Source organism: Pleurodeles waltl, chromosome 6, assembly GCF_031143425.1.
Source record: "Pleurodeles waltl isolate 20211129_DDA chromosome 6, aPleWal1.hap1.20221129, whole genome shotgun sequence".
Taxonomy (NCBI): Eukaryota; Metazoa; Chordata; class Amphibia; order Caudata; family Salamandridae; genus Pleurodeles; species Pleurodeles waltl.
The window spans coordinates 887,811,447-887,838,381 of NC_090445.1; the positions used below are offsets into that span (position 1 = coordinate 887,811,447).

General features: G+C 43.8%; 1 protein-coding gene across 1 annotated transcript in view; it reads right to left on the reverse strand.

Moving 5' to 3' along the window:
• Nucleotides 1-26,004, reverse strand: part of MMP21 (matrix metallopeptidase 21) — a 63,475-nt gene extending 37,471 nt beyond the window's left edge. Inside the window, exons 1-3 of the mRNA XM_069239696.1 lie at nucleotides 25,812-26,004; nucleotides 19,455-20,136; nucleotides 633-772 (exon numbers count right to left, since the gene is read on the reverse strand). Coding sequence (XP_069095797.1) covers nucleotides 633-772; nucleotides 19,455-20,136; nucleotides 25,812-25,967 — 978 coding nt within the window. The 5' untranslated portion in view covers nucleotides 25,968-26,004. The remainder of the gene's footprint in view (nucleotides 1-632; nucleotides 773-19,454; nucleotides 20,137-25,811) is intronic.
• Between the last annotated feature and the right edge of the window lie 931 nt (nucleotides 26,005-26,935).

Genomic DNA, 26,935 nt, shown 5'->3' on the forward strand with positions numbered 1-26,935 from the left:
AGTGAGTTGGCATGCTATGTGATGATTCCACCGTGTCTAAGGTAGACAACACCTGAAACTGGCAGAAATAACATAAACACTGTATGCATCCAGGAAAAGGGAAATACAGCAGCTCTAGCATCTGGAGCCGTATGGTGGTTTTAGTCTTTACCTGCCTCTCATCATCAATGGAAAGCCTTGCTTCAAAAGTCAGATTTTGTATCAGAAGTATGGAGTATCAAAAAAGCAAGAGGCTATGGAATAATTCTCCCTCTACACCTCTAACACCCACTCATGTGCTGTAATGTGAGGAGTCTCCACCCTAATAGTCAGGACAGAAGTGTGGTTAGCAGAAATCTATAGTGAGGTTATGCGTAGGGCAGAGTCAATCAATTATAAATCATGACGACCGTTGCAATATTGATGCCACTTAAGGCAGACTAGGACATTTTGATGGGAAGTTTGAGAAACCTTACTCCAGCATGGTCTCTAAGTTTCACAGGGAGCTACACAGTAGAGTGTGACAGTAAAATAATGGGATGGGCGACCCCGAAAAGGTATCCTCTTATGTTAAGAACAGTTTCTTATCCCTAAGGACAAGGTATATATCTTAGGTATTACCATTTCCATGCAATTAATATAATATTACATACTTTCAGAAGACTGATCCCGCTGTCACTGCTAGGAGCTGTGAAATGTTCATCATCATCAAAGTGAATGTCTCCAAGAAACCAAGCATGTGCAAACTCCTGGCCGGAGCCATCGAATGAGCGCGTACAGCCCAAGTGTCGGCCTGAGAAAGGAAAAACACAGTGAAGAAGATCCATCATCACTCTATCATCCATGATGAAGAGAAGAAATTGCCATTTTTACCCACCGAGACCTATTTTTAATGCAGGAAATTCTATAATTGTTTTTAGACTCTGTCAAAGGCATTAACCATTGTTAACGGCCTTCCCTGCACTTATAGTTCTGAGAGAATGATGATAGGAGAAGGTCATTACGAGCTTCTAATCCTCAACAACGTTTGCAATGAGGCTACTGCCAAACGGCTCCTTAATGTTATCTACCATAGACAGATCTATGTTCACTGTCAGCTCAGTGCCTCTCCTTCACGAGCTCACTGAACTTAGAATGCAAGCAAAGGACAGGAGTTAATGACAGTAGTCTAAGGATTGTCACTGACTGAGCTAACAATAGCACTCCTTTCATGGTGACAATGTGTGGAAAATAAGTTGTGCCTGATGAAAAGAAGTATTCACTCAATCCAAGTTGATGAAGGGGAATCTACTATTATTTCAAACAGAACAAAATAGAGAAAAGAGAATACACATTGTGCTATACGATTGAAAACTCTCACTGCATTATATGCATACTACCTACTGGTGGTCACCAGTAGATATTTATATTTAGGACCAATTTCTGCTTAGAAAGAGCGGTTTTAGTTTTGCCAATACCTTTGGCACCGCTTGTTTGTCAAATCTTCACTACATTTTCAAAACTGATACTTGGTCATTTCAGCTGCTGTGTTGAAAGTTTCGGGGTGATCCGTCAAGCAGAGACCAAGAAACAGGGGGGCCCAAAACACTTTTCCCCCATTTTACGTCAATGGGATTTTAAAATTGTTTGAACACAATTACAGTACGAACCGCTTAACAGAACTACACAAAATTCGGAAAAAGCTAGCTCTTGTTCCAGAAAGTGTGCTTTTTTGTGATTTGCTGTAAATCCCTTCAGAAGTTTTGGAGAAATTAGAGTTTAAAAAAAGAGATATATAGGTACGCGGATCTTCAACGGAGTCAACTGTCCCCGTGCTGATATCTGATTGGCTGCCAACACTCCAACCAGGAAGTGTTTGCGGTCATCATGGGACTCAGCTTCAGCAAAGAAGTTCAAAAAAATTAAAAGGGGCCATGGTAGTGACACCCTGATCCCTTACCTGTGGAAGGGGGTCCCAGAGGGGCCCCGCCAGGGTTAAAAAGCATTTTTTTTTTTTAAAACCTCAGACAAAATCAGGTGATCCGGATCCGCAGATTTTTGACATAAAAAAAAAACACAGGCGGTTTCCCGCCCTTTTCTTTTACTGAAGCCTCTGGGTGGACCAGTTCCTGGGGGCATGCCAAAAATAAGGAGGGGGCCCACGGGGCGCCCTCTTGGGCTTGTTGAAACTCCAGGGACCGCCACCTCCCTGAGACGACTATTAGATTGCATGCAGGGGGAGTGCGGCCCCCCAATACCCCAGGGACAGCACCCCACTGGGCAAAATGCTTGTGTTAATGTAGGGGAGGTGCCAGAGGGACCGGCACCTCCCTGTGGCCAATGTAAAGTGATATGCAGGGGGGCCGCGCATTCATCAAAGCCTAGAAGCGCTCTCTCTCTCCTTCCTCTCTCAATTTTCCTCTCGGTGCTTGCACGGCCAGGCCTTGCGGCTAACCCCTGCTGCGCATGGCCGAGTGGTTATAGGGGCTTGGCCACAAGGGAGGCCCTGCGGCCAAAGGCCGTACGCAGGGTTGGCTGGTTATAGGGAGTGGCCATAGGGCCTGGCTACAAGCCCTATAGCCAACCCTTGTTGTGCATGGCACAGAGATGGGTGATTATAGGGGCTTGGCAACAGGGCCTGGTCTGTGGCCAGGCCCTACAGCCAACCCCCACTACACATGCCCAAAGACTGTGGGCGGTGCGGGCTGGGTGGTTATAGGGGTTGGCTGCTGCTACCAACCGCCGACGTGCCTGGTCAAAGGTCGTGCGCTGCTGTAGTTGGATAAACAAATAGTAATGAAAATTACTTTAGGTTAAAAAAATAAAAAAAAATCACTGAAAAAAACAAAGGCTACAGGGATGTTGTAGTTAGGAAACAGTATTTAAAAACCAACATGGAAATTCACTTTAAAAAAACAAAGGTTACAGACACATTATAGTTAGGCTCACATTTTAACTGCACAAAAACATAGAAATTCACCTTTTAGAGCTATCTCAAAAAACTATAACTCGTGCCCTAAGGTAACTATAACTTGCCATGTACTGCTAATTACCACACAAATTACAGCACTCATGACATCTTTGATAACATCATTGATAATATCAATGTAATTTTTGCAGTAAAAGTTTTCACGAAAAAACTGTGCATGGCAAGAGTGCAAGTTATACTTACCTTATGGCACAAGTTATGGTTACTTGAGATAACTAACTAGAACAGATGAATTTCTATGGTTTTGTATGCTTAACATGTGAACCTAACTATAGCGTCCCTGAAACCTTTGATTTTTTAAGTGAATATATATCGATAAACAATAGGATGCACTACAAAAGCAGCTTTTATTTAAAAAGAAGAAACCATTTTTCCAAAGATTAGACTCCTTACTGCAGGGCAAAATAACAACGAGGTGAAACACGATTATTCTTTGCTCAGAATATGAATATAGTAAAGCTTAGGGAAGTTATTTGCATCTTGCCAGGCATCTAAAGCTCAATAACTAATTATATCGGCATTGGTTTTGTGTCATATAATCCCCATATTACCAAGGTAGAGGCCCCACCCACTTATCTTTATTAACTACTGCTGCATTCAAAACACACACTGACAAAGCCAATTGGTTTTGTCTATGGGCATGCTATTGGCTTTGCCAGTTCGGTAGAGGTGCACAACTAGAGGGCTAGTGGGATAGACACCAGGACAGTAAAAATATAAAATAAATGTTATGAAGTGGCCAGCGCTGGCTGTGTCAATGTACTTTTTTGTTTCCTTATAACGGTTGGGGCAGGTAAAAAGCAACATGGAGGGGAGTGGTAGGAGAGGAAGCGAAACAGACATGGGGAGGGGAAGAAGCCACACAAACAGTGGGTGGGTGACAAGTGAAGAAGCCACATGGACAGTGGTGGTGGCAGGGCGGGAAGCCACAAGGAAGTGGGGTAAGAGGAAAAGAAGCAACATGGATGGGGGTAGTAGGGAAAGAAGCCACTTCGTTGGGGGGTTGTGAGGGGAAGAAGTCACATGGACAGGGGAGGGAGGGGAAGAAGCCACATGGACGGGGGTGGGAGGGGAAGAAGCCACATGGATGGGGGGGATGAAAAAGGAAGAAGCCACATGGATGGGAGGTGAAGAAGCCACATGGCCGAGGGGCTTGGAGGGAAAGAAGTTACAGAAACGGGGAGCTGTGAAAAAAAGAAGCCACATGGGTGGGAGGGCAGGAGAGGAAGAAGCCACATGGATAGGAGGTGTGAGGATAAGAAGCTAAATGGATGGGGGATGGGAGGGTAAGAAGCCACATTGACGGCAGTGTGGGAGGGGAAGAATCCACATGGACAGGGGTGGGAGGGGAAAAAGCCATATGAACGTGGAGGGAGTGGGAGGGGAAGAATCAACTTGGACGGGGATGGGAGGGTAAGAAGCCACATTGTCGGTGGTGTGGGAGGGGAAGAATCCAAATGGACAGGGGTGAGAGGGGAAGAAGCAACATGGATGGGGGTGGCAGGGGAAGATGCCACATGGACAGGTGGTGGAAGAGAAATAAGTCACATGGATGGGAGGGAGGGGAAGAAGCGACATGGGTGGGGGTGTGAGGGAAAGAAGCCACTTTGTTGGGGGGTTGTGAGGGGAGGAAGTCACATGGACGGGGGGTGGGAGGAGAAGTAGCCACATGGATTGGAATCGGAGGGGAAGAAGCCACATGGATAGGAATCGGAGGGGAAGAAGCCACATGGACGGGGAGTTGTGAGAGGAAGAAGCCACATGGACGGAGGTCGGCGGGGAAGAAGCCACATGGGCAGGAGGGCAGGAGAGGAAGAAGCCACATGGATGGGAGGTGTGAGGATAAGAAACCATGGGGATAGGAGGGTAAGAAGTCACATGGACGGGGGTGGGAGGGGAAGAATCCACATAAACGTGGTGGGAGGGGAAGAAGCCACATGGATAAGAGAGTAGGAGGGGAAGAAGCAACTTGGACGGGGATGGGAGGGTAAGAAGCCACATTGTCGGCAGTGTTGGAGGAGAAGAATCCACATGGACAGGGGTGGGAGGGGAAGAAGCCACATGAGTGGGAGTGGCAGGGGAAGAAGCAACATGGACAGGTGGTGGGAGAGAAAGAAGACACATGGATGGGGGTAAGAGGGGAAGAAGCTAATTGGGGGGGTGGGAGGGAAAGAAGCCACATTGACAAGGGGGTGGGAGGGGAAGATGCCACATAGACAGTGGAGGGGAATAAGCCACATGGGCAGGATGGTGGGAGGAGAAGAACCCACATAGACAAGAGGTGGTAGGGGAATAAGCCCCATGGGTGCAGGGGTGATTGGGCAATAAGCCCCATGGATGTGGCGGGTGGGAGGGGAATAAACCCCATGGATGGGGTGGGTGGGAGGGGAATAAGCCCCATTGAGGGGGCGGGTGGGAGGGGAATAAGCCCCGTGGAAAGAGCGGGTGGAAGGCGAATAAGCCCCATGGACGAGGCTGGTGGGAGGTGAATAAGCCCCATGGATGGGGCTGGTGGTGAAAGGAAGAAGCCTCATGGACGGGCCGGGTGGGAGGGGAAGAAACAACATGAATGGAGGTTGGAGGGAAAGAAACAACATGGATGGAGTAAGGGAAGAAGAGAAGAAACAACAGGGAAGCGGTGGGAGGGGAAGAGGCAAAGTAAGCAGAGGGTGATAGGGGAAGAAGCCACACAGATTGGGGTGGGCAAGGCAACCCAAGCAGGAGGTTGGGGGGAGAAGCATGAAAACTAAAAAAAAATATGACCTCAACCACAGCACTCGCAGCAGAAGGACCGTAATCGACATGAAACAATATTGATTTGGTACATGCACCAACCGAAACAGGCTTGCAACGCCCAATTAGAAGGCAGCTAATTGAGAGTGAAATGAAGCCCACAATTGTAAGCAATGGGAAGGCTCCAAGCCAAGAAGCAAGAAAATCATTAAAAAAATTGTACCTCAATCACAGCGACAGCAGCAGTAGGACTATAATCTACATGAAGCAATCGGGATTTGGTCCGCGCTTTAGCCGACGGAAGAGGAAGTGAAGCCAACTGGTGCTGCCTACATAGAAGGTAGCAACTGAGAGTGACAATGAAGCACACAAATGATAAGCAATAAGCAGACTCTACACCCCTTGAAGAACACAATCTCTCACAAGCGACAGTGCATGAGCTAGCACTTGCTCACGCAGGCATGACCTAATGACCACTAATTGTCATAGGAACCAGCCTGCCAGATCAGGAAAGATCTGATACCTTGGTGGAGGATGCCTACTCAGTGGAGAGATCTCCATCTCTGAATTGGGTATCTCTCACCCTTCAGCTAAAAAAAATAATCAAGTAAAATATGATAAAGCCCCTCCAAAATTAAAAACGTATATATGCGTAAACATTTTACCTTAGTGCATCAGAATATATCACTGCACTGAGGCATTTAATAAAAGTCATGCTGGCCCCACCACCCTGACTACAAGGTCATTAGTGAACTAAGAACCAAATCGGCTGTCATATATGTGGCATAGATGCTTAGTACACATGGAGCAACACCATAGTCTAGTAAATCAAACACGAGAGGGGCTTTTGCACAGGGACATCATGAACCCACTAACTGCAAGATGCTCTGAGATGCAATAATGAGGATGAGAAAAAAGGGGCTCGGTGCAATAAAATATTTCGTAGACTCACACAGTTTGGTCTAACGGGGAAGCCGAGATTGATCCCAGTTTTTCTGGTTTCACGTTTGTGAAATCCATTCAGTAGCAGCCTGCCTCTTTCACTAGTGCTACAGCCTTCAGTCCTACGGCTCTGTCCTGTATTCTTGGAGCCTGAGGTTAGAGCGCCGGTTGCACGCAGAAGCCACACAAAAGCTCGGTTTGCTTTGGGGCTCGAAGTGTCAAGATGAGCTGAGCCAAAGCCAGGCACTTGGCTCGAGCCTTCAGAGGCTTGGCCGTCTCTGTGTGATGCCCCATTTATCAGGCGATAACCATCCCTGGGAGCTATTTGCCCACCCGATAAATTTCGAACCCTGCGGTGTCAGAATACATTGGTCGCGATAAATGTTTCAGTGGTCCCGTAATCGGGATCTAAACCGCTGATTAGTTTTCATCTTTTTCCAACTCTTCTCTGTGATTGGGCAATGTTTGCATTATGTTTCAAAGTACGAATTTACTTACTGGATGTGTGGACTTTCTGTTGGTGAAAGTTATCTGTTTACATATTATTAAATTTCACTTTCTAAGTAGCAGGCTAATATTTTGCTGTCAAGTAATCCGTGTGTGAGATTAAATTTAAGACAATCCTTATTTTTAAACCACAAGCACCCGCGAGCACTCTGGGACCCGTAGACCCATGTTTACAAGGGAAAGCAAAACATGTATATATATATATATATATATATATATATATATATATATATATATACACACACGTATATATGAAAACTCCCCGATTCTCAATGTTGCAAGTTACAAAAAACAGGACGGGCAGAAAATCGGACCAGTTGACATTTATCTGATGCAAAGGCAGATTTCCCATGATATAGGGCTGTGGTGTTAAAATGCCACGTCACTCATGGCTAACACATCCATTCGTACTTTTAACATCGTAATATGGTACTCAATGTATTTATTTCATGCGCTATAAAATAGCATTAAGCGCACAATTACCTGATCATGTGTTCAGATGCAAGGATTCTAGCCAATCGTATTTCAGACCACAACACTATATGCATACATTGCTTTTACATGTCTTAAATAAGGATGTGGGCTCATTGTGAGGAACCTCAAATGTACATTTATCAAAATTCGGACAAACCAGCTATAACAGAAATAGAAATGGTTTGGGCACCATGCTCTGCCCGCTGCGGTGTTTAAAAACACACGTACCTCCGCCTGTTTTGGATAGTCTTGGCGCTTTACGCACTGGAGCGCGCGAGGCCACTTTATGCGCAGGGCGATAATCTGATTTGAAAGTGCCACCTGTTCTCTCAGTCTGCTTGATTTTATGTCATTAGGAAGCCGCACTTTCCATCATCACGAGGCTGGCTGGCCTGCCGACGTGTGTTGTGCATTCCGTCGGTAGGCCGTAACTCCTTTATTACGGTAATTGCTCATCGCGCAGGTGTTGTAAACAGTCTTCACCTGTCTGAGAGCCGGGTTTTATTCTTGCAGCAATTGTGCTGCCATCTGCGTTTTTCTGTGGCGCAGATGTTTGTTTGGCAGGCTGAGTGATGGCACGACAGGGCACGATTAGACTGATGTGCTGCATTGTGAGAAAGCTCCAGCGCCTGTGTGGCACGCCAGAGATCGCATGTGCCGCTCTCGTGTCAGGCCTCAGCGCTTCGCCCAGTCCTGTTTACTGTTTCGAAATTATTCTATGACTTTGGGTATAGTTGTCAACTGGGTCGAAGTTAGGAGTGACTTTCACACGTTCCTGGATTTTCATCTAGCAACGCTAAGCTTGCTGGTATACTTATGTGAAAAGTGAATTACAGTTCCTAGCTGTCTTACTTCTTTTGCTGAAAAAAGATTTACTTACATTGACTATTATGACACGGGGCTCCTGCCAGCTAACATATAGGACTGAATTTATGACAGGAAAGTAAAACTGTAAATACGAGAATGCAGAGATTTCTGTTGTCATTGGGGCCACGGGAGCCAGGTATTACCACGAGCTCAGTGAATTGCCAAAAGCGTCCTATTTGGGCTTTGACTATAATGAGGTAAGGAGGCCCAACCATGAATGCGTGCCCAGGGGGAGCGGTGGGGGAGAGCGTTCAGTTCACAGGGGCGCAGCTTGGTCAGTATGATCGTTTCAGATTTTATGACAAGACCGGAGGCTCCTATTATGCGTTTCTTCTCTTGCTTTATTTATACAGCAGCAGTCAAGAAGAACCACAAATCCCATGAGGCTTAAAACAAACAGCCAATGGGATTGAAAAAGTAGTATGCTAATATAACAACCAATAGGAACGACCCTATACCATTATGACGTCACTTGACTGCAAGCAGCCCTCTTTTCTTGCTGCTGCAGTCAAGATAAGTTCATACCAATGTTTCTCTCATGACTTTATGATAGTTTAACATGTTTATCTGTATTTCTTAAGGTAATTGTTTTCCGATATCATATTTTGTTGACGGCATGTTGCCGCATTGATTCTAGCGCGTTGCTGTGCGCTCGCGTCCTCTTCCCGGTTCCAGGGTGCAACGTCGTGCTGCTCCCGGGCCGCGAAACCTAACGTTTTCTTCGCGCAACATTCCAGAGGAGTTTCCCTCGCGTCTGGGAAGTGACCGTTATTCTGGTTTCTCCCCTGACGCGAGGAATACCTCTGAGACACCGCTCTTACCTGTCGAGTTGTTCAGACGACTCCGGCTCTTCACCAGCTTCACGCAGCCTCATACGGCTTGTCACTCGGTCCCGCCCTGAAGTAGGAGGAGTTTTTCGGCTCCAAGTCAACTTAGTTTTTTATTAACCCCCGGTTGCCTGGGTGTTAACCTTTTGTGATTATTTACATTTTCCCTTTATATTTCATTGACATTTGTTCTTTAACAATTTAATACTATATTTTCCTTTATAATGGAACCCAATTCCTCACCAACGGAACATAGTGCTTCCAGTGTAGAGGAAATAAGGAATGAACTGCGCAATTTTATTAAAACTTCTGTTAAACAGGCAATGCAGTCATCCATTCAAAAACTATCAAAGAACTTGGAATCAAATTTTGCCAACTTATTGTCTAAATCTTCGGCCCAGACTGCGGGGGAATGCAGTCAACGCCTGCCTGTCAACCCCTCGGGTTCGACTCAAACGGAGAGTGAGTTTAACTCACACATGACAGAGGACGCGGTTCCTCCCACGGCTCCTGCCAAGGAGTATAATAATATGGCTTCCAGACCATTTTTAAAGAGAAAGTCCAAACAACATAATATTCCCCCTTCTATTCCTACGACCTCTGCTCCAGACACTGATGAGGATTTGCCTGACGCTGATTCAGACTACTACGTTTCAGATAAGGATCATGATGATTCTTTCAATCCTCCCCCTCCAAAGAAACCCAAAGTTTCCTCGGTTCCCCCCCTCTTGGATGCAGAAGGCTTACCTATGTTCGATCCCTCCCACATTTTACACCCCAACTCTACAGAATGGTTCCCAGCTGAACATGTGGGGGATTATGTGGCGCAAAAGTTATTTTCCCCCCTTGATAAGCAAATTAGAAACAAACTAAAATCGGAATGTCCACGTCCGGTGCTTCCACACAGGGCAACAACTACCCCTGTCATCGACCAACAGATGTTAACCTTCTTTACTAAGCAAGGCAAGGACCCCCGCAAAGGGGTAGACAAAGCGTGGTCGTCCTGCCAGGACAAACTCCTCGATACAATTGGCCCATTAACGAGAATTTTTGATATGGTGGAGTCGGCCAGACTGGAGGGAACCTTTTTGGACCCGGAAGAGCTTTCATTGTGGGTTCAACGTTCTATTTGTCTTTTAGGAAATGCGAATTCCGCTTTCATTCATGAGAGACGTAAAGGTCTTCTGATCAAATTGGACCCTAAATTAATTAATTTGGCGACTGTACATCCTCAGATCCATACTGAGGGACAACTGTTCGGGGATTCCTTCATAAAGGACCTCGGCAAGTATGTAGCCACTTTTACCTCGCTGGACAAAGCCCAACAATCTATGAGGAAGATGTTTAATCAACGGGTTTTTGCCAGGGCCGGTAGAGGCAGGGGTCGCTTTACCGGCCGTGGTTTCTCCAATCAAGGCTCCAGAGCGTATTATAATACCTACCAACAAGACTTCAGACCTCAATTCTACCCCCAACGTGGCAGAGGTTATCGTGCCAGGTCCTTCAGACATACTAGAACCTCCAACCCTACAGGTAAGCCCTCAAGTTGCTCTCCTTCCAACTGGGGGTCGTATTTCCCATTTTCTTTCAAATTGGTTAACAATTACAGCAGATGTATGGGTTCTAAACACAGTCCAAGGTTACAACATAGAGCTTTACTCTACTCCGGTGCAAACATTTCTCCCCCCTTTTCCTCATTTCTCTGCGGAAATGAAAGACTTGATATCTACCGAGGTAAACGCACTCTTACAAAAACAAGCGATTTCAATCACTCGTCCTCATCCTTTGGGATTTATCAGCCCAATTTTCCTGGTTCAAAAGAAAAACAAAAAGATGCGTCCGGTCATCAATTTAAAACATTTCAATCAATTTGTGGTGTACCGACATTTCAAAATGGAGACAATTCTTCATCTCAGAGATATACTTCTCCAATACGATTGGATGGTCAGACTGGACCTTCAGGACGCTTACCTAGTGGTTCCCGTACATCCAGAGTCAAGGAAATTTCTACAGTTCCTATGGTTAGATCAAACGTATCACTTTACCTCTCTACCCTTCGGTCTATCGTCTGCCCCTTGGTGTTTTACCAAGCTTCTCAAGCCCGTAGTTGCTCATCTAAGGGCTCAGGGTATAAGGCTCCTAATCTACTTAGACGACATCCTCATCATGAATCAGTCTCCCCAAACTCTACTACTCCATTTGCAGATCACTTGTTCTCTCTTAGAGGACCTCGGTTTCATAATAAACAGAGAAAAATCTCTCCTAACTCCCTCCCAAGTTCTAGAATTTCTGGGTTTCCAAATAAATTCCATTTCCGCTACTCTTCTTCTTCCTACAACGAAAATAAAATCCATAAAGTCGGAAATTCTTCAGATTCTTCGCACTTCACTCATATCTCTCAGAACTTTAGCACGAATAGTAGGTCTGCTTTCCTCTTCCATCCAAGCGATATTTCCAGGTCCCCTCCATTACCGATCACTCCAAAGGCTAAAGATCCAGCACTTAAGGAAAGGGCTGTCTTATTCCGACCTCGTACCCTTAGATCTCGAATCTCGCACAGAGCTTCAGTGGTGGATAGACCATTTAGATGCTTGGAACGGGAAAAGTATATTTCCGTCAGCCCCAGATCTTGTATTAGAATCCGATGCAAGCCATCTAGGCTGGGGGGCCCGTTGTGGTCCCATCTCGACTGGGGGTACATGGTCTATCGAGGAGTCCAAATTGCACATCAATTGTTTAGAGATGCTTGCCGGCTCCTTTGCAATCAGAAGCCTGGCAAAACACAAGGTACATTGTGCAATCCTTCTCAGAATGGACAATGTATCCGCAGTCAGGTACATAAATCATCTCGGAGGTACAAGGTCCAAACCTCTTGCGGATTTGGCCAAGAGTTTTGGGGAATTTTGCCTTACAAACCATCTTTCGGTTCATGCAGAATATCTTCCAGGAGCCCTGAATTCAGTGGCAGACTGGAATTCTCGTCATCTTCGAGACTCCAGCGATTGGAAACTCCATCCTTCAGTGTTCCACAGGATACAATCCTTATGGGGTCCGCTCTCCATAGACCTTTTTGCATCCCGTCTCAACACACAGCTTCCTCGATTTTACAGTTGGCGTCCAGATCCATTAGCCTTAGCATCAGATGCTTTCTTGCAAGATTGGTCTCATGCGCTCAATTACGCCTTTCCCCCTTTTATCATGATCAACAGAGTCTTAGCACAAGCCAGACGTCAACAGGCCTCTCTTATTCTCATAGTTCCGTTTTGGCAATCCCAGGTATGGTACCCTACCTTACTGGAACTTTCAGTGGATTTTCCCCTGTTGATACAACCCTTCCCAGACTTACTCCTAGACCCTCTGCATTGTCCTCACCCCCTCATTTCGGACAATCTCCTTGTTCTATCCGCCTGGAAGATTTCAGGAATTCCCAAACTATCCCTTTCATTTCGTCAGAAGCTTCTCAATACATCGCAAATTCCTGGGCACCTGGTACCAAGAAAGCATACAAGGCAGCCTGGTCTTTATGGAGCGGCTGGTGTTTGGGAAGGCACATTAATCCCTTTTCAACAGATATAATATTTATAGTAAATTTCCTAGCGGCAGAAGCCAGCAAAGGCAAAGCTTTCCGTACTATCAACCTTTACAGATCAGCTATTTCCTCTAACCATACACACGTCAATGGGAAACCGGTCGGCGAACACCCGCTGGTATGCAGATTACTAAAGGGAGTAAAATTTTCCAAACCTCCTCTACCAAAGTACAATAACTTGTGGGATGTTAATGTTGTTCTAAAGTATTTGAACTCTTTACCAGACAACTCAATTTTATCACTAAAAATGTTATCTGCCAAACTTACAATGTTATTATGTTTAATTTCTATTAAACGTCTTTCGGATGTCAAGGCATTGGACGTCTCCAACCGCCAATTCACTCCTTCGGGGGTGTTGTTCTCGGTTGTCCGACGTACCAAAACCAATTTATCGTCAGTTTTCTATCCTTATTTCCCTCAACATCCGAAGTTATGTGTGGGCCAATGTCTCAAAGTTTATGAACAAAGAACTGCAGAGTTGAGAACATCCTCTTCCCAACTTCTTATTTCTTTCAGGAAACCTCATAACCCGGTTTCATCAGCTACCTTAGCACGTTGGGTTAGATTGATCATGTCCTTAGCGGGCATAGATATTTCCACTTTTGGAGCTCACTCTGCCAGAGGGGCTATGGCTTCCAAGGCCTTCTGGGCAGGTTCTCGTTTGGAGGATATTCTCAAGTCTGCAGACTGGTCCAATGATAATACCTTTCGACTTTTCTATTGCAAACCTGTTGATAATATGTCGTTAAATGTAGTTAATATGCTTTAAACTCGCATAATAGGAGCCTCCGGTCTTGTCATAAAATGTAGATTTTCCTAGTTTATGACGGAAAGTCTTAATTTTATTAAAGACACGGAGGCGAGTATTATCCCACCTCCGGATTAGCTTGGTGTTTTTTCCCTCCCTTCTTTCCAGCACCTGCTACAACTACGCAACCTACATCCTAATTGGACCTCCTGGCATCACGTGGAACTCCCACTCACGTCAAGTCTGGAATCATATCCCTCGGACTTCAGGAAACATCCCTATCTCTACAGAATTCTGGACTTTTGTTCTGATGTTTTTGCTTTTCTCATGGCATTGTTTATCCTTTGTTCTCTATTTCCATTATTTTTCAATGATTAACTATTCGCAAGAAAAGAGGGCTGCTTGCAGTCAAGTGACGTCATAATGGTATAGGGTCGTTCCTATTGGTTGTTATATTAGCATACTACTTTTTCAATCCCATTGGCTGTTTGTTTTAAGCCTCATGGGATTTGTGGTTCTTCTTGACTGCTGCTGTATAAATAAAGCAAGAGAAGAAACGCATAATACTCGCCTCCGTGTCTTTAATAAAATTAAGACTTTCCGTCATAAACTAGGAAAATCTACATTTCCCGACAATCACGCTGGCACAGGATGTTAAAATACATTATATAACAAGCAGGGCGCAGGAGAGGGGCTTAGGGGCTGCGGAAAGGGAGAGGAATGAGTATTGGTAGGTACTTAGTAAGAGAAAGCGCATTATTTTGTGAAAAAAACCAACATTTTTGAAGTCTTTTAAAAAAACGAGAGGGAGGTAAAAATTCATGGTGAAATCCGACAGACACCTCACCATACCCGACTGAAAGCACCTGCACCCAACTATTTATCACAAAATACTTGTATTTTGTTAGGGTGGTGTAAACACCCTCTCCCCCCTTCCTCCTGGAAGCTACACCCCTGCTAGTTAATCTAGCAAATGCTTCACTCATAATAAATACAATGTCGAACCAATGTTATTCTTTCTGAAAAAGAAAGAAGGTTTTCATTACATTATGGAAATGTACAGACTAGTTTCAAGAACTAGTGCTCATGGCTTTTGCTCCCACACTGGGGGAGGGGATTAGCCTGCCTGTGCTCTGTCTCTGTGAGGGGGAGAGGCAGGCGAACACACAAATTAACAAAGAAAGTCAACAGGAACTAAGAGCCTTTGCACGAGCCTCACCCTGAAAATGTTTGGCACCCAAACTATGACACAAACACCATATAAAATATATTAAAGGCCCAAATTCAAAAAATACAGAAGAGTTTGCATGTACAACATCAAATTATATCATCACACTTTAACATTTATTAAAGATGACCATTTTTAGACATGAATTTAGAAATATTCATGTCCACTCATTACCCTTCAAGACAACAAATCAAACCTCCAATTGTTGACTCTCCTTTTCCTTCAAATGACCCTCTCTTTCCTTTCCATCCACTGCATCCCCCTTCTCTTTGAGCATGTTCTACTCTGTCACATGCATGTTTACCTTAATCCCTATTATTGTACCTCTGCAAATTGCCCACATCTTACTTCAAAAGTCCCAACCTTTCGTTTAAATGCCATACCCCTGCACCCTAGCAATAACTAATCACCTATAGCTCGCTTATTAATCCCGCCAACCGATGCATGAAAGTCTTAGATCCCGCTCTCCCACTAAATATGACACCTAAATCCCTACTTATGTAATCAACCACATAGAAACTGGAATAAAGGCATGGAATGGCTTTGGTAGAGCACAAGACTAATCACGAAAGCCCACAAAACTACAGAAACACTTACTCTGGGTCCTGGAGCAGCATACTGCCCAACATAAAGCACAACATTGCCTTGTCTGGGGTAGTAAGTGTTAAATAATGCAATTGCTATATAATATATACCCCAACCTAAAAATAGAACATTCTGAAGTCACATTCAATTGTATTTCATACAGACTGCCTAATAATTCCCTTCACTGCTTGACTTTCTTACACTCACACAAGAGAAAACTGCTAAAGGTCGTGTCCATCACCTAGTGTACTATTCCACAGCAATAAACCACCCATTATCTGATCAGGCGTGGAGTAACTGAAGAGATCTATCACATACCACTGACAAAGGAGGTCTCTGATTAGTCCACCACTGCAGGTCCTGACTAGCTACATACCATGGACACTTCTTGGTATGTCACAATGACAATCAGATTTGGGATAATGTTACCATAGCCCATCCCAACAGATCCCTCCACCACTTCTACCTCTAATCTATGCCTGCTCAATACTATAAACTTTAAATACAATATCTCAGAATGGACAACTCAGTGCAGTAACCAGCTAAGTGAATTATGAATACAAGAAAGACCAAAAAAGGACTCACAGAGCTGCTCAAAGCTGCCAGCTTACTAAAAACCATAAACTGTGTTACAACAAATGCCTTAAAAATTAACCTTGTTAAACATTTGAGAGGGAAATGTCCAAATCTTAGAAAACCGCTGCAGTTTACTTGTTTTTTGCTTGCCAAATGTTTGCATTTTTCGTGACTGACAGATGAAAATGTGGATCTAAGTGACTATGGGCTAGTCAGAAGGAGGGAGAAGAATGAAAGGGGAAGAATGGTTAGCAGGTGTATGGAAGGGGGCTGAATGGGGGCTGACACTGCGTAGATGGAGGGGGGAATTATCCAGTGACATAGAATAGCCAGAGAATGCTATTTGATTCTCCAGAAGTTGTGATTTCACCATAACAAAATGTTTCCACATGACCATCATTGAGAGAATGCAGAGGGGTAATTGCTCCATGGTCCATGACCCTTTTCCTCATCCCACTCCTTATGTAGGATTCTTCATAGAGGAGACTTGTTGTTGCTAATGAAATCTTTACCCTGACCACCTTACTCCAATTGTAGAACTGCCTTGGTACTCCAGCAACCATAGCCAGTTCTGCATTAAAGACCCTGGAGCTTGCTTGACGCTTTACCTGTGTCGCCAAACAAGAGGGAGCCAGATTATAACAAATGGCCTTAAAAATGAACCATGTTGCACCCTTTTAGAGGGCAAAAGCTCTTGCTTTCTGCTTGCCAAATGTTTTCATTTTCCAGGATTTTCAAGAACATATGAATATGTGGATCTAAGTAATTTGTGAGAATGTACTGGTCAGAAAGAGGGGGAGAAAGAAAAGGAAAGGGTAGCTAAAAGATGTGTGGAAGAGGTAGAGGGAACTGAAAGGGGGTTGAAATAGCCCCTAAGGAGGTGTAGGTGGAGAGGAAAGATATCCAGTGACAGGGATTATCCAGAGAATTCTCTTTGATTCTCCGGCACCACCAACGCTCTCACAAATTAAACTCTTATGGTAAGCACCGTGAGGCCTTTTGTGGGTGGTGCTTCCCAAGAAAGCTGGATCTAGTCTCCCTTTGGGCTCGCTCTACCCCTCAAGTCTTCCTGGATGGGTTTTGCTTTGGATTATTCCGGGCGACCACAAGTTTGCAATGGGCAGCTATTCAGATGATAAGGGATACCCGAGGAGACTACTCAGAAGGAAAGGTGGTGGTAGGCCAGCTGCTCTGTCGGTTTTGTAATTCCGGCCTACCTTCTAGGTCTCTAGTCCTTGTTCATGATTTTACCCTGGTTTTGAATAGTTCTGCGAGCCTTATAGGTCCACCCTTTTAAAGCTATAAGTTCTTTTTAGTAAAGCAAACATATTGGTAATCATTACTTTTGGTAGAAGAGTGATAGAGTCAGGCTTCCTGTTTTGTAAGAAAACTTGTTTGATCTGGATCAATACTTGGATTTATAGAACAAATACTGCATGCAAGTCCAAAGATGCTGCCGTCCCTTCACAAGCCTCAGGATTATGCCACGCCTTCTCAGCTCCTGTTGTTGTTGTCCTCTCAGGATTGCTCAACTACCTTGAACGTTCGACCTGCTTTCAGGCAGCCAGAAGGCCACTTTGTCACATCTGGGGCTTCAGGTTAATGATGAAGACTTCTGCGGTCATATGTATGAGGCCCTGGCCTAGCTCTCCCCTGCCAAATGGTATCTAGGGGTAATCCACGAGGGGAATACTGGCAACCAATGCTGCGGTTTGGAGGCATCTTCTAGGGCAAGTTGCTTGCCTGTCAGCAGCCAAGGGGAGTCTGGATACCAATCAGAGTTTTCTTATTTTCGGTAGGAGCGCTCTTCTCCTAGTTTGAAACTGGGGTCCTCAGAACTCTGGAAACGTGAAACGTATTAATGCTTTGGAATAAAGCCAATGTCTTGGTGGTAAGCATAGTAAGACCTTGTATGTTCCTTAGCTTGTCCAGTCAGTCTGATATTGCTTGACCACATCTCATAAACAGGGCCTTGGATAAGAAATTGAGTTATTAAGCAATAGCCTGATTAATTACCAGCAATTGGCATTGCTCTTAACTACTTTCCTTCATCACGTCCTATTCATCCTCCCAATATTATCTTGTCTTTGGCTGGCTTCAGAACTTGGATAACAAGTGCAAAGTTTGCCAGAATATCAAAGCAGATATGCTGCCTGGGTAAAAAGGACACAATCAGGTTCTGATTAAAAGCAAGAAAGGAACTTTCAAAGATGTGGGACCACCTTTTAAATAAGTACTGTGATGACGAAGCTTGGTAATAGGAGTAACAAAGATTACATATAAATAAACTCTGCATTACACCCCAGGCAGACAGGCTATGTATACATGTGTGTGTGTTAAGAGTAGGTGCCATTTGTCATTGATGCACGATGATGCCAGTATTCTTAAAAAAACACTAGAATGCTTAGCACTTTTTGGAAAAATTCTAACAAGTGTTTTTTTTCTTTCCATAATGACACCTGTTTGAACAAAGGCAGCTACTTGGACTTGTAGGACATTGCCTTTTAAGAATGCTATAGAACACAAGCTGTGTATAGAATTATTCACCAGAACATAAAATCACAATCATAATTTAACAATAAATAAAGGAAATTCTAGGCATTAAAAAATCAATTTCAGTTCATTAAATATAATTTTCTAGTACTATCACTTTTATTTGATTTGCCCAATACATGTTGTTCACCTTTCAAGGAAGCAGTGACACGTACCAACAGATAAACATTAGCTGTAGAATTGAAATTGATACATAATGAATTTCACAGGAAAATCACTTAAAATGCAATAGTTTGTCGCTATAATTCAAACAAACTTCAGTTCTCAATTCGTACAGTGAATGTTGAAGACTATAGGTTGGTACTTATGATTCCTGAGCATGGTTATATGATATGACATGTGGTCTAATAGAAAGTTTTATAATTTAGAACTAAAGGGGTCTAGATTTAAATCCCAGACTCCCAATATCATTAAAATGAGTGATGCTAGGCAATTTACTATGTGTCTCTGTGCCTTACTCCCTTTATCTGCAAAATAAATGGAAATGTGTGCTCGGCAAGAAAATATATTTATATTGAGTCAATTGGAAGTTCTTTACTACTACTCCTGAAATGAGGGTGTCTCTCTCCACAATGGTCCAAATCTGCTATCAGACTTGGCATATGAAAAGACCACTGGAAGCAAAGTATTTCAATAAATCACACTATAATAAATGAAGGAAGAGTTCCATGACAACCATATACAGCCACATTCAATTCATGGTAGTATTTCAGTTTATAAAAAATAGGGGAGTGGGAGCTAATATTACTTGTTAGCTCCAGGCTCCCTGGCATCCTTGCTGCACCACTGGTGAAGGTAGTGGCAGGATGACACCTCATTATTTGGTCCAGATTCTAGAAACTCCTGTGACAGCCTGTGTGGCTATCCTTTCAACTTACCTCTTCCAAAGCCCAACTTTACATCTATAAGTGACATGGGGGATGTTAGATCCTCTTCAAAATCCAGCGGCATGACCTCGCTCCACATCCTGAACGCCATCTTGAAGACATACCTCTGCTCATCAATGGATAGCTGGCTGCTATACCCTTCACCAATTAGTCTCCATTTTAGTAGCCTTTTCGAAAATGCTCCTCTTCCTGTGCTTCCATGGGTATCCTGGTCTTTATTATACCTGACTGGTGAGGCTAACATTTGTAAGAAGCGCTTTTTTCGTATTTTAGAGGGAGAATTTCCATTGTCGGGATTTTGATTGGTTGTTGAAGTCAGTGACGTACCATTCAGCTGCTCAGTCACATTGCTGGGGTTGCTTTTGAGAATGGCAGATTCCTTGCCTATCTGGTTGTCAGGGACTCCACAGCGTGGTTTGTTCATGGCCGCAATAGTGGAATCATCAAGTTTTCCTGTGGCTGGTAAGCCATTCAGTGATTGAAACTTTTTAAGCACTTCTACAAAAGCTGGGGCCTGTAACGGTTCAGGTGGGAAGTCCTGTCCATACCTTGAAATGGATGCGCCTTCCTGCATGACATTTGCGTCACCATAGCCTGGTAATTCTGCAGCTTTCTCAGATGATGCTCCCTCCCATTTCACAGGCTCTGTCCATCCATATTTTGACAGGAATTGCTGAATATAAACAAAAAAAGTAGTTATGACAGGTTATACTTCGTGTATCTTTTATACAATTAGAAACAGCAGAATTGTAACACTGTAGAGGCAACCATGCTTCGACATATTTGGTGACTTCCTGTCAGGCTAGCACAGAAGCAAGACTGTCAGCCATCTCTCAGTGCCCTACTGGTCTTTCAAAGGCACCCGCCTACCAGTAAAACAAATGAATTGGTCTTTAGGGAAGACCTCAGTGGTCCACACTAAAACATTGACTTGACTTGCTTCTCCGACAATGCCACAGCATTCCCAAGGCTAGAAACAGACAGTATGATTGTAATCGCTCCTAAGACTTAGCCTCTCTCATCCGCAGAGAGATGGACACAAAGATTGGCTGTTTTAAGAAAAATTCGAATAATTAGCTCCACCCTACACAATGCAACACATTCTTACTCTTTCTCTTCCCTGGCCTCTTTGTTACGCAGCCCAGCACTATTCGAAATACATTTGATGAATGTAGCTGTGCTGGGCACAAATCACCCTCTCTAGCAGAGCGCACATGACGTGGAATGCCACTATGGACACCAGGTCCACAATACAGAAACCTTACATTAGTGCAAAAAACAAGTGAACACCTAATTGTAACATTTTGTGGCTTGAATACTAGGGCACAGAAACAATGGTGGTATCAACAGGGGGAAATTTGGAGCCAACGAATTTCAAATTGTTTTTTTGCTATCTTCCTAAATGAAAGTGAATTTAAATGCAGTTCTTCATCTTTCAGATGTCAAAGGTTGGTCTGATTTTGAGGCAAAATCCGCTCCATTTTCAGGGCAAAGTTTGTTATATAGCTTCTGGGTGGGGTACCACTTGGCATGTGCAAAGATTTATTTTACAAAAAAAATAGCAGTAGAATATGATTGAGTGAAACGTCTCCCAATAGAGAAGGATAAATTAATGGTATGACATTGCTCAGTTGCCTTTTTGCTTGCGTGGACGGTTATACTTTGTGTACCTTTTGATAGCATAAAAATAAAATACACCATGTTGTGATGTGGTTTTTGTTGTAAGATAATTCGATGTCGTTCGAGGAACGTGTCTCTTGTGTCCAGCTTTCTACGAAGCCATACCATGACTAATAATGTAAACAAATTGACTCCAATTTCCAGAATACAGAGGTTGGTAAAAAGAAAGCCATCGGCTGATAACAGGCATCCTGGAAAAACTGAGCCACGATCAATCCTAGATTTCAGCAGGTCATGGTTGCTAGAAGTGGTGGTCAAAGGAATGTCAGAGCCACTGGCAAAACTGTTGTGTACAATGAAAGGCACTGAAGTATTTCAATATTTTATTACATCGTTCACACTACTTTGTGTCAATGATATGCCAATTTAATCAATATACATTTTTTGAAAAAATGTGCTGCAAAATTCCCACTTGTGCGCCACTGTTTTCGAAAAATGTCTTCACCACTGAATAAACTGGAGTTTGCTCTATCAGCAATCATTCGAAGTGCCCTTTGCAAAAAAGTAAAAATCTGCAGGAAGCGTTGGTTAAACAGGTAAAAAATGCAACACCAAACTACACCAAAAAATAACCTCCTCACCTCAAAATATTTACAAGTGGGGCAATTTGATTTAGAAATGAAGACAGTTTCAGGCTCCCTGCTGAAAAGTATGGAGCAAAAATGATATTTACGTGGTTCTAAGATAAAGTGCAGATAAAAATATCAATTCTAAGTCTCTCCAAAGAGTCAGTTTTAGAACTTGTATGAAGCTGCGTGTGCTACTGAATTACTGCAACTTTTGAAGGATACGGGAAAAAGAAGGGATTTAACTCAGTGCTTTAAGAGGGATGCAAAAGGTGGGGGGACCTCTGAAATGGGCATGGCCAAATAAGTGTACTTAGAAATCCTTTTTAAGGGGCATCTTCAAGGCCCAGCTCCAGAATTCTGAATATGGGAGATGCATAAGAATCATGGGTGGGCCGGGAGAATGCATGGGGAGCATGCAAGCTGAAAACAGGGCGTTTTGTAAGATCTGGGGTCTTAGTCTTGGACATTCTTCTAATTTTCAGGTATAAGAAGCTGCATATCTTAGTAATGGATGTAAAGGAGAGGACCATTAGTTGTGCCCTGTGCGCAGCTTGTACTGTAAGCAGGGTTACTCTCGTAGGGCACGGGTGCAGACCACACCTAATGCCCAGTGCCCATTAGGCACAGCTGCCAGCAATGCCCAGAGACTAAGGGGCAGAGTATCGGTTACAGTGTCTGGGCTCTGACAATTTCCTGTGCCAACAGCCCACTAGACATAGACGTCCCCACAGTGTCTGAGGTGTGGATTCTGGTGTGCTGTTAAACCCCTCCTAACCCTCATTTGTGAAATTGTGAAGACCATACAAAATTTTGGCACAAGTGACCAAACCAAACTTTTGCAACTTGGATTCAATTAGGAAGCGAATTTTAAACACTGACATATTAGGGCAGGAATGGGGTAAAGCTTTACCTTACCCCAAAACGGCATAAAGAAATGCTCAGTTTACATTAATCTGACAAAGTTATCATCCACCGCCCATACCCTGGCCCTGTCTGATTAAATAGAGTATTTCGCACTATACTTTGTAGCTGCCCAAGATGTCACGCAGACAGAGAGGATCCTCTGTACGTGTTTTGAGCATGCGTTCAAATGCAACCCTTAGGGAACGTGTTACATGAAGAATTCAAAGCTTAACCAATACACACATAGATGGATCACTGAAGTTGTTTCTGCAGGATGTGATGGCCAGTTTAAAAAAAAAAAAAAAACACGAGACCAGGTTTATTAACCCGGTTTTTACCCTGGTCATTAGACTGTTAGCTCAGGAGTGGAAGGCAGTTGGTCTGCTTACAAGGGAGCTTTGGAACGGGGTGCTGCACAGATGGGTAGAAGCCAAAGAGTAGGCAGTTCCAAATCAGGAGAGACTAGAAAACAGCCATGTTCTAGTAACTAGCTGAGATACAATAGTGTTGAAGCCCCCTAAAGAGAGCAAAGAGGATCCTCTTACACTTAACATTCCAACAGGTGTAGCTATGCAAAGAACACTGGCCCTTGCTTCTAACTGATGAGAGTGCTATGACAATAACACTGACCCCAGATTACTCATTTAAATTGGCAGTCACCCCCTTAATCCCCAGAATTCTGGCCATCCTCCCATTTTGTCACAGGGTCTATTCTCTCTTTTGACGTTCAACGTTCCATTTGCAATTTGTTACACCTTGTACGACGTGTGTGCCTAATTTAGGACTTTGCATCCAATTATAAATTATGAAGCCTAGAAGTTGTCTTGAAAGTATTATTACACACCCATGGTATTGCTGGTGAATAGACGTAACAGCTATGAATCTCTTTTATTCTTTATGTTCTTTTGTGCGTGTTTCCAATTTGAGGTTATAATACTATGATTTGTATTTTGTTTACATGACCAATTCCTATAGGTATTTCTCTATACTATGTTGCTTTCGTCTGCTGTACTCTGCCTGCCATGTTCAATATCTCTAAAAGCATTAATAACATGTATATATATTTTAAAAAACATGCAATCATGCTCGGCCTAAATATATATATATATATATATATATGTATATATATATATATATATACATACACAGCATGTGCTTAGTTTAGTGCTCACTAATGGATTCTGTTTCTAAAATTCACATACAAGCAGATAAGCCATTAAAAAGATTCTGTTTTTGTTTCATTCTTTAAAGTTTGTCAAAAAATTCACTTAGTTAGCGCTCTCCAATATATTCACTATTTTTGTCAGCTAAGATTATTTTTTCAGTTGGTAAGATTAGGCAGAGCAAGGATTCACTGCTCTGTCAATCCCCCACAAAGAACCGTCGACCCTATCAACTAAAAGTTACCAACCCTTCTTGGCATCGCTAAATAATAATGATTGTCGTGATACTTCTGGAACCCTTGCTGTTGGTGAGGTCATAGAACAGTCTTGAGAGAGTAAAATGTACGCTGCAATGCGCCTCTACTAAGAAAGAGCCAAAACATATACCTGAACAACGCAGTGATGTTTATTTGTTTGCTTTCTTTAGTGAGCAACACCCATTTTTGATCTAAATTAACCGAATAAGAACAATAAATAGTTATACACTTAAGGTCCAATTCTGGACACCCTGATCGCACTTTCGAATGGATTAAATTCGCCCTTTCAGTTGTGCAGCTGCCATTTCAGAACCAGAAGGTCTCCATTTACGAAAAGGTCCTGCAAAGACGGTGGAAGGCCGGGCAGAGAGCCTAGAGGCTCTCTCGCTGCTTCAGCGCTTCTTGCATAACAGGGTAGTATGTGAGGTTTTGCACGGACTTCTTTCTGATGCCACAGGCTACCAAATCCACATCATCAAGTAACATTTTTGAGCCCTGCATGTGCTGCAGCAACTCTGTCTCTGGTCAGGACTGCTCTTTGGGAAAGTGTTCACCAAAAACAGATATCTCTCTACCAGGGCCAGTGGAAATAGGAGATTTTGCAGCCTCAATGCTTTTCGCCTACTTATAGATTTGCAGCTTATACTACATACTTCATCGTCTGCTGCCTAGTCTGCAAAATATAACAAAGAAAAAAAAATCTAGTTCAACTGGATCAAAAGTTACAAAACAAAATGTGGTGACATGTTTCTGCACAGTACAAAGCCCTTCACAAAAGTTGACTTTCATATGTCTCTTGCTTATTGCTTGCTGTATTTGTATGTTAAATTGGTACTAATGGGGTGAAACATTTGCACTCAAAGAGTTAACATTAGTAAAAATGATAACATAAAGTAAAACTGCCATAAAATATGCTGCTTTAGGGCTCATATTCTGCCATTTCTTGGTACATAACGTAGTCAATCGTGCCACATAATTTGGTCCTCCCCTGTCCCATAATTTCAGTAGCCCTGCCCTCTATGAATGAGGGGAGTACTGGAACTTGTGCTTATCACACCCCCGGGACATCTCCGAATGCAAACCATGCAAGGTGGCACGATGTACATGCGCTGATCAATATAAGCATCTCTGTCATTGTCTCTGAGAAATAGCAAATTTAAAAAAATGCGCTTTAAAAGGACATAGTGAACTCGCCCAGGAGACATTGAAAGTATTAATTAGCCTAATGCACCATTGCTCAGTTCGCAAAGCAGTCAATGTTTTTACATCCTGAAATGTTTGGGGACCCATCCTACATTTTGCGCTGCAATATATGTACAAATCTATTGCAGCGGGAAGTGAACATTCGATGGGGTTAAATTCTGTCTTATTACACTGATGAGGCGGGATTCCATTTTTCGAATCCTTCTGCATGCAGGGATGGAGGCCTGCAAGGGACATCCATTCATTCACAATTTCCAAAATGGCGAACTGTAAGAGGACATGGACAACTGCATACACCCGATACCTCAAGTTGGCATCCATAACGTGGCCACTGGGTAGCAAGGGTGCCTTGGGCCCTTACTTGGGTTGTAAAAACAGCTTTAATGGGGGCGGGCGCAGTGGCCTCTCACGTCTCGGACACTGTGCCATTGCACCGGCTGTACTATTGATGGCCAGCCCCTGGCTCTAATGTAATTACACTGTAGCCAACTGCCCAGCCCACTCCTCCGCTTGTTGCACTGTTCTGACCCTGTGGACTCCCAGCTGAAGGGGCTGTATAGGTGTGTCTCCTACCTGGGCTGACAGAAGGTCTGTGACGAGTTCCGCCTGGTGCTGTGGCAAGGGCCGCAGGTCCGAGTGGTCCCGGCTGTGGAAGAGCTTCTCTTGGTGTCCTGGTCTGAGAGCCACGAGCAGGAGTAGCAGCGTCCCCAGACGCGTCGCAGTCGGCATTGCGTCAGGTCAGGTCGGGGCTGCCTGTTCCCTCCGAACTTTCACTTGAAGGAGTCTATGGCGGCCCTCTTTTTATTGGCATCAGCCCCAGCCTCTGGCCCCGATACCCCTCCCTCGCAAGCCCATCTCAAAGAGCTTACGACACTAAGTTAACAAATAAACAAACACAAAAGTGTGCCCGAAGTCTGTCAACCCAGAGCAAACATCCAATGTGTTCAGGTGTCACACTGTGTGCCTTTGAACATTTTTACAAGGGTTCTGTTAATGGAAAGTTGAGCTGAGACTTACAAGAGTTTTTATCTCCCTGCTGCAAGATCCATTGCTTTTTATAAAGTAACTTTGCGGCGACACTTAAAAGGAATTGCCTGATAAATGTGATTCACTCATCCCCTGTAAATGTCTCAGAATGGCCACAAAACCTGCAGAAATGTATCAAAAATGTTCGTATAAAACGCCGGCCGTTTTACAGGTTTGTAGTAGTAATAAGTTTACATTTTATGGAGAGGCTGAAAATATTACCCAAGAGCCTTGCCCCACTGAGAAGAGCACCGAAACACCAAAAGAGCCCGCTGGGAAAGGAAGGGACGCATATGAAGACAGTGAGACATGCACACACAAACACGGAGACCTGCAGACTTGGACACAGAAACCCAGACGCTGGTTCACGGCAATCGGCGCCTCGGACCTCCTATTCACTGCACCTCCTGATGGCTTCTTCGCTATTTATTTTTGGCTTTTGTAGTGCACGCTGTCATGCACAATTTGGCACATCGGCGCTAGAACTGCACTAGATGGAAAGGGTAAAACCAACTATTTGGTAAAAAGCCGCGTTTTCAATTTATTTCTAAATATTTTTCCAGACTCCGAGCTCCTTAATTCCAGTGGAAGAGTGTTCCATAGAGGAGGAGCCTGAAAGCTAAAGGAGGAGCCACCTTGTCTGGATTTCCTGACCTAGAGTAACCACAAGA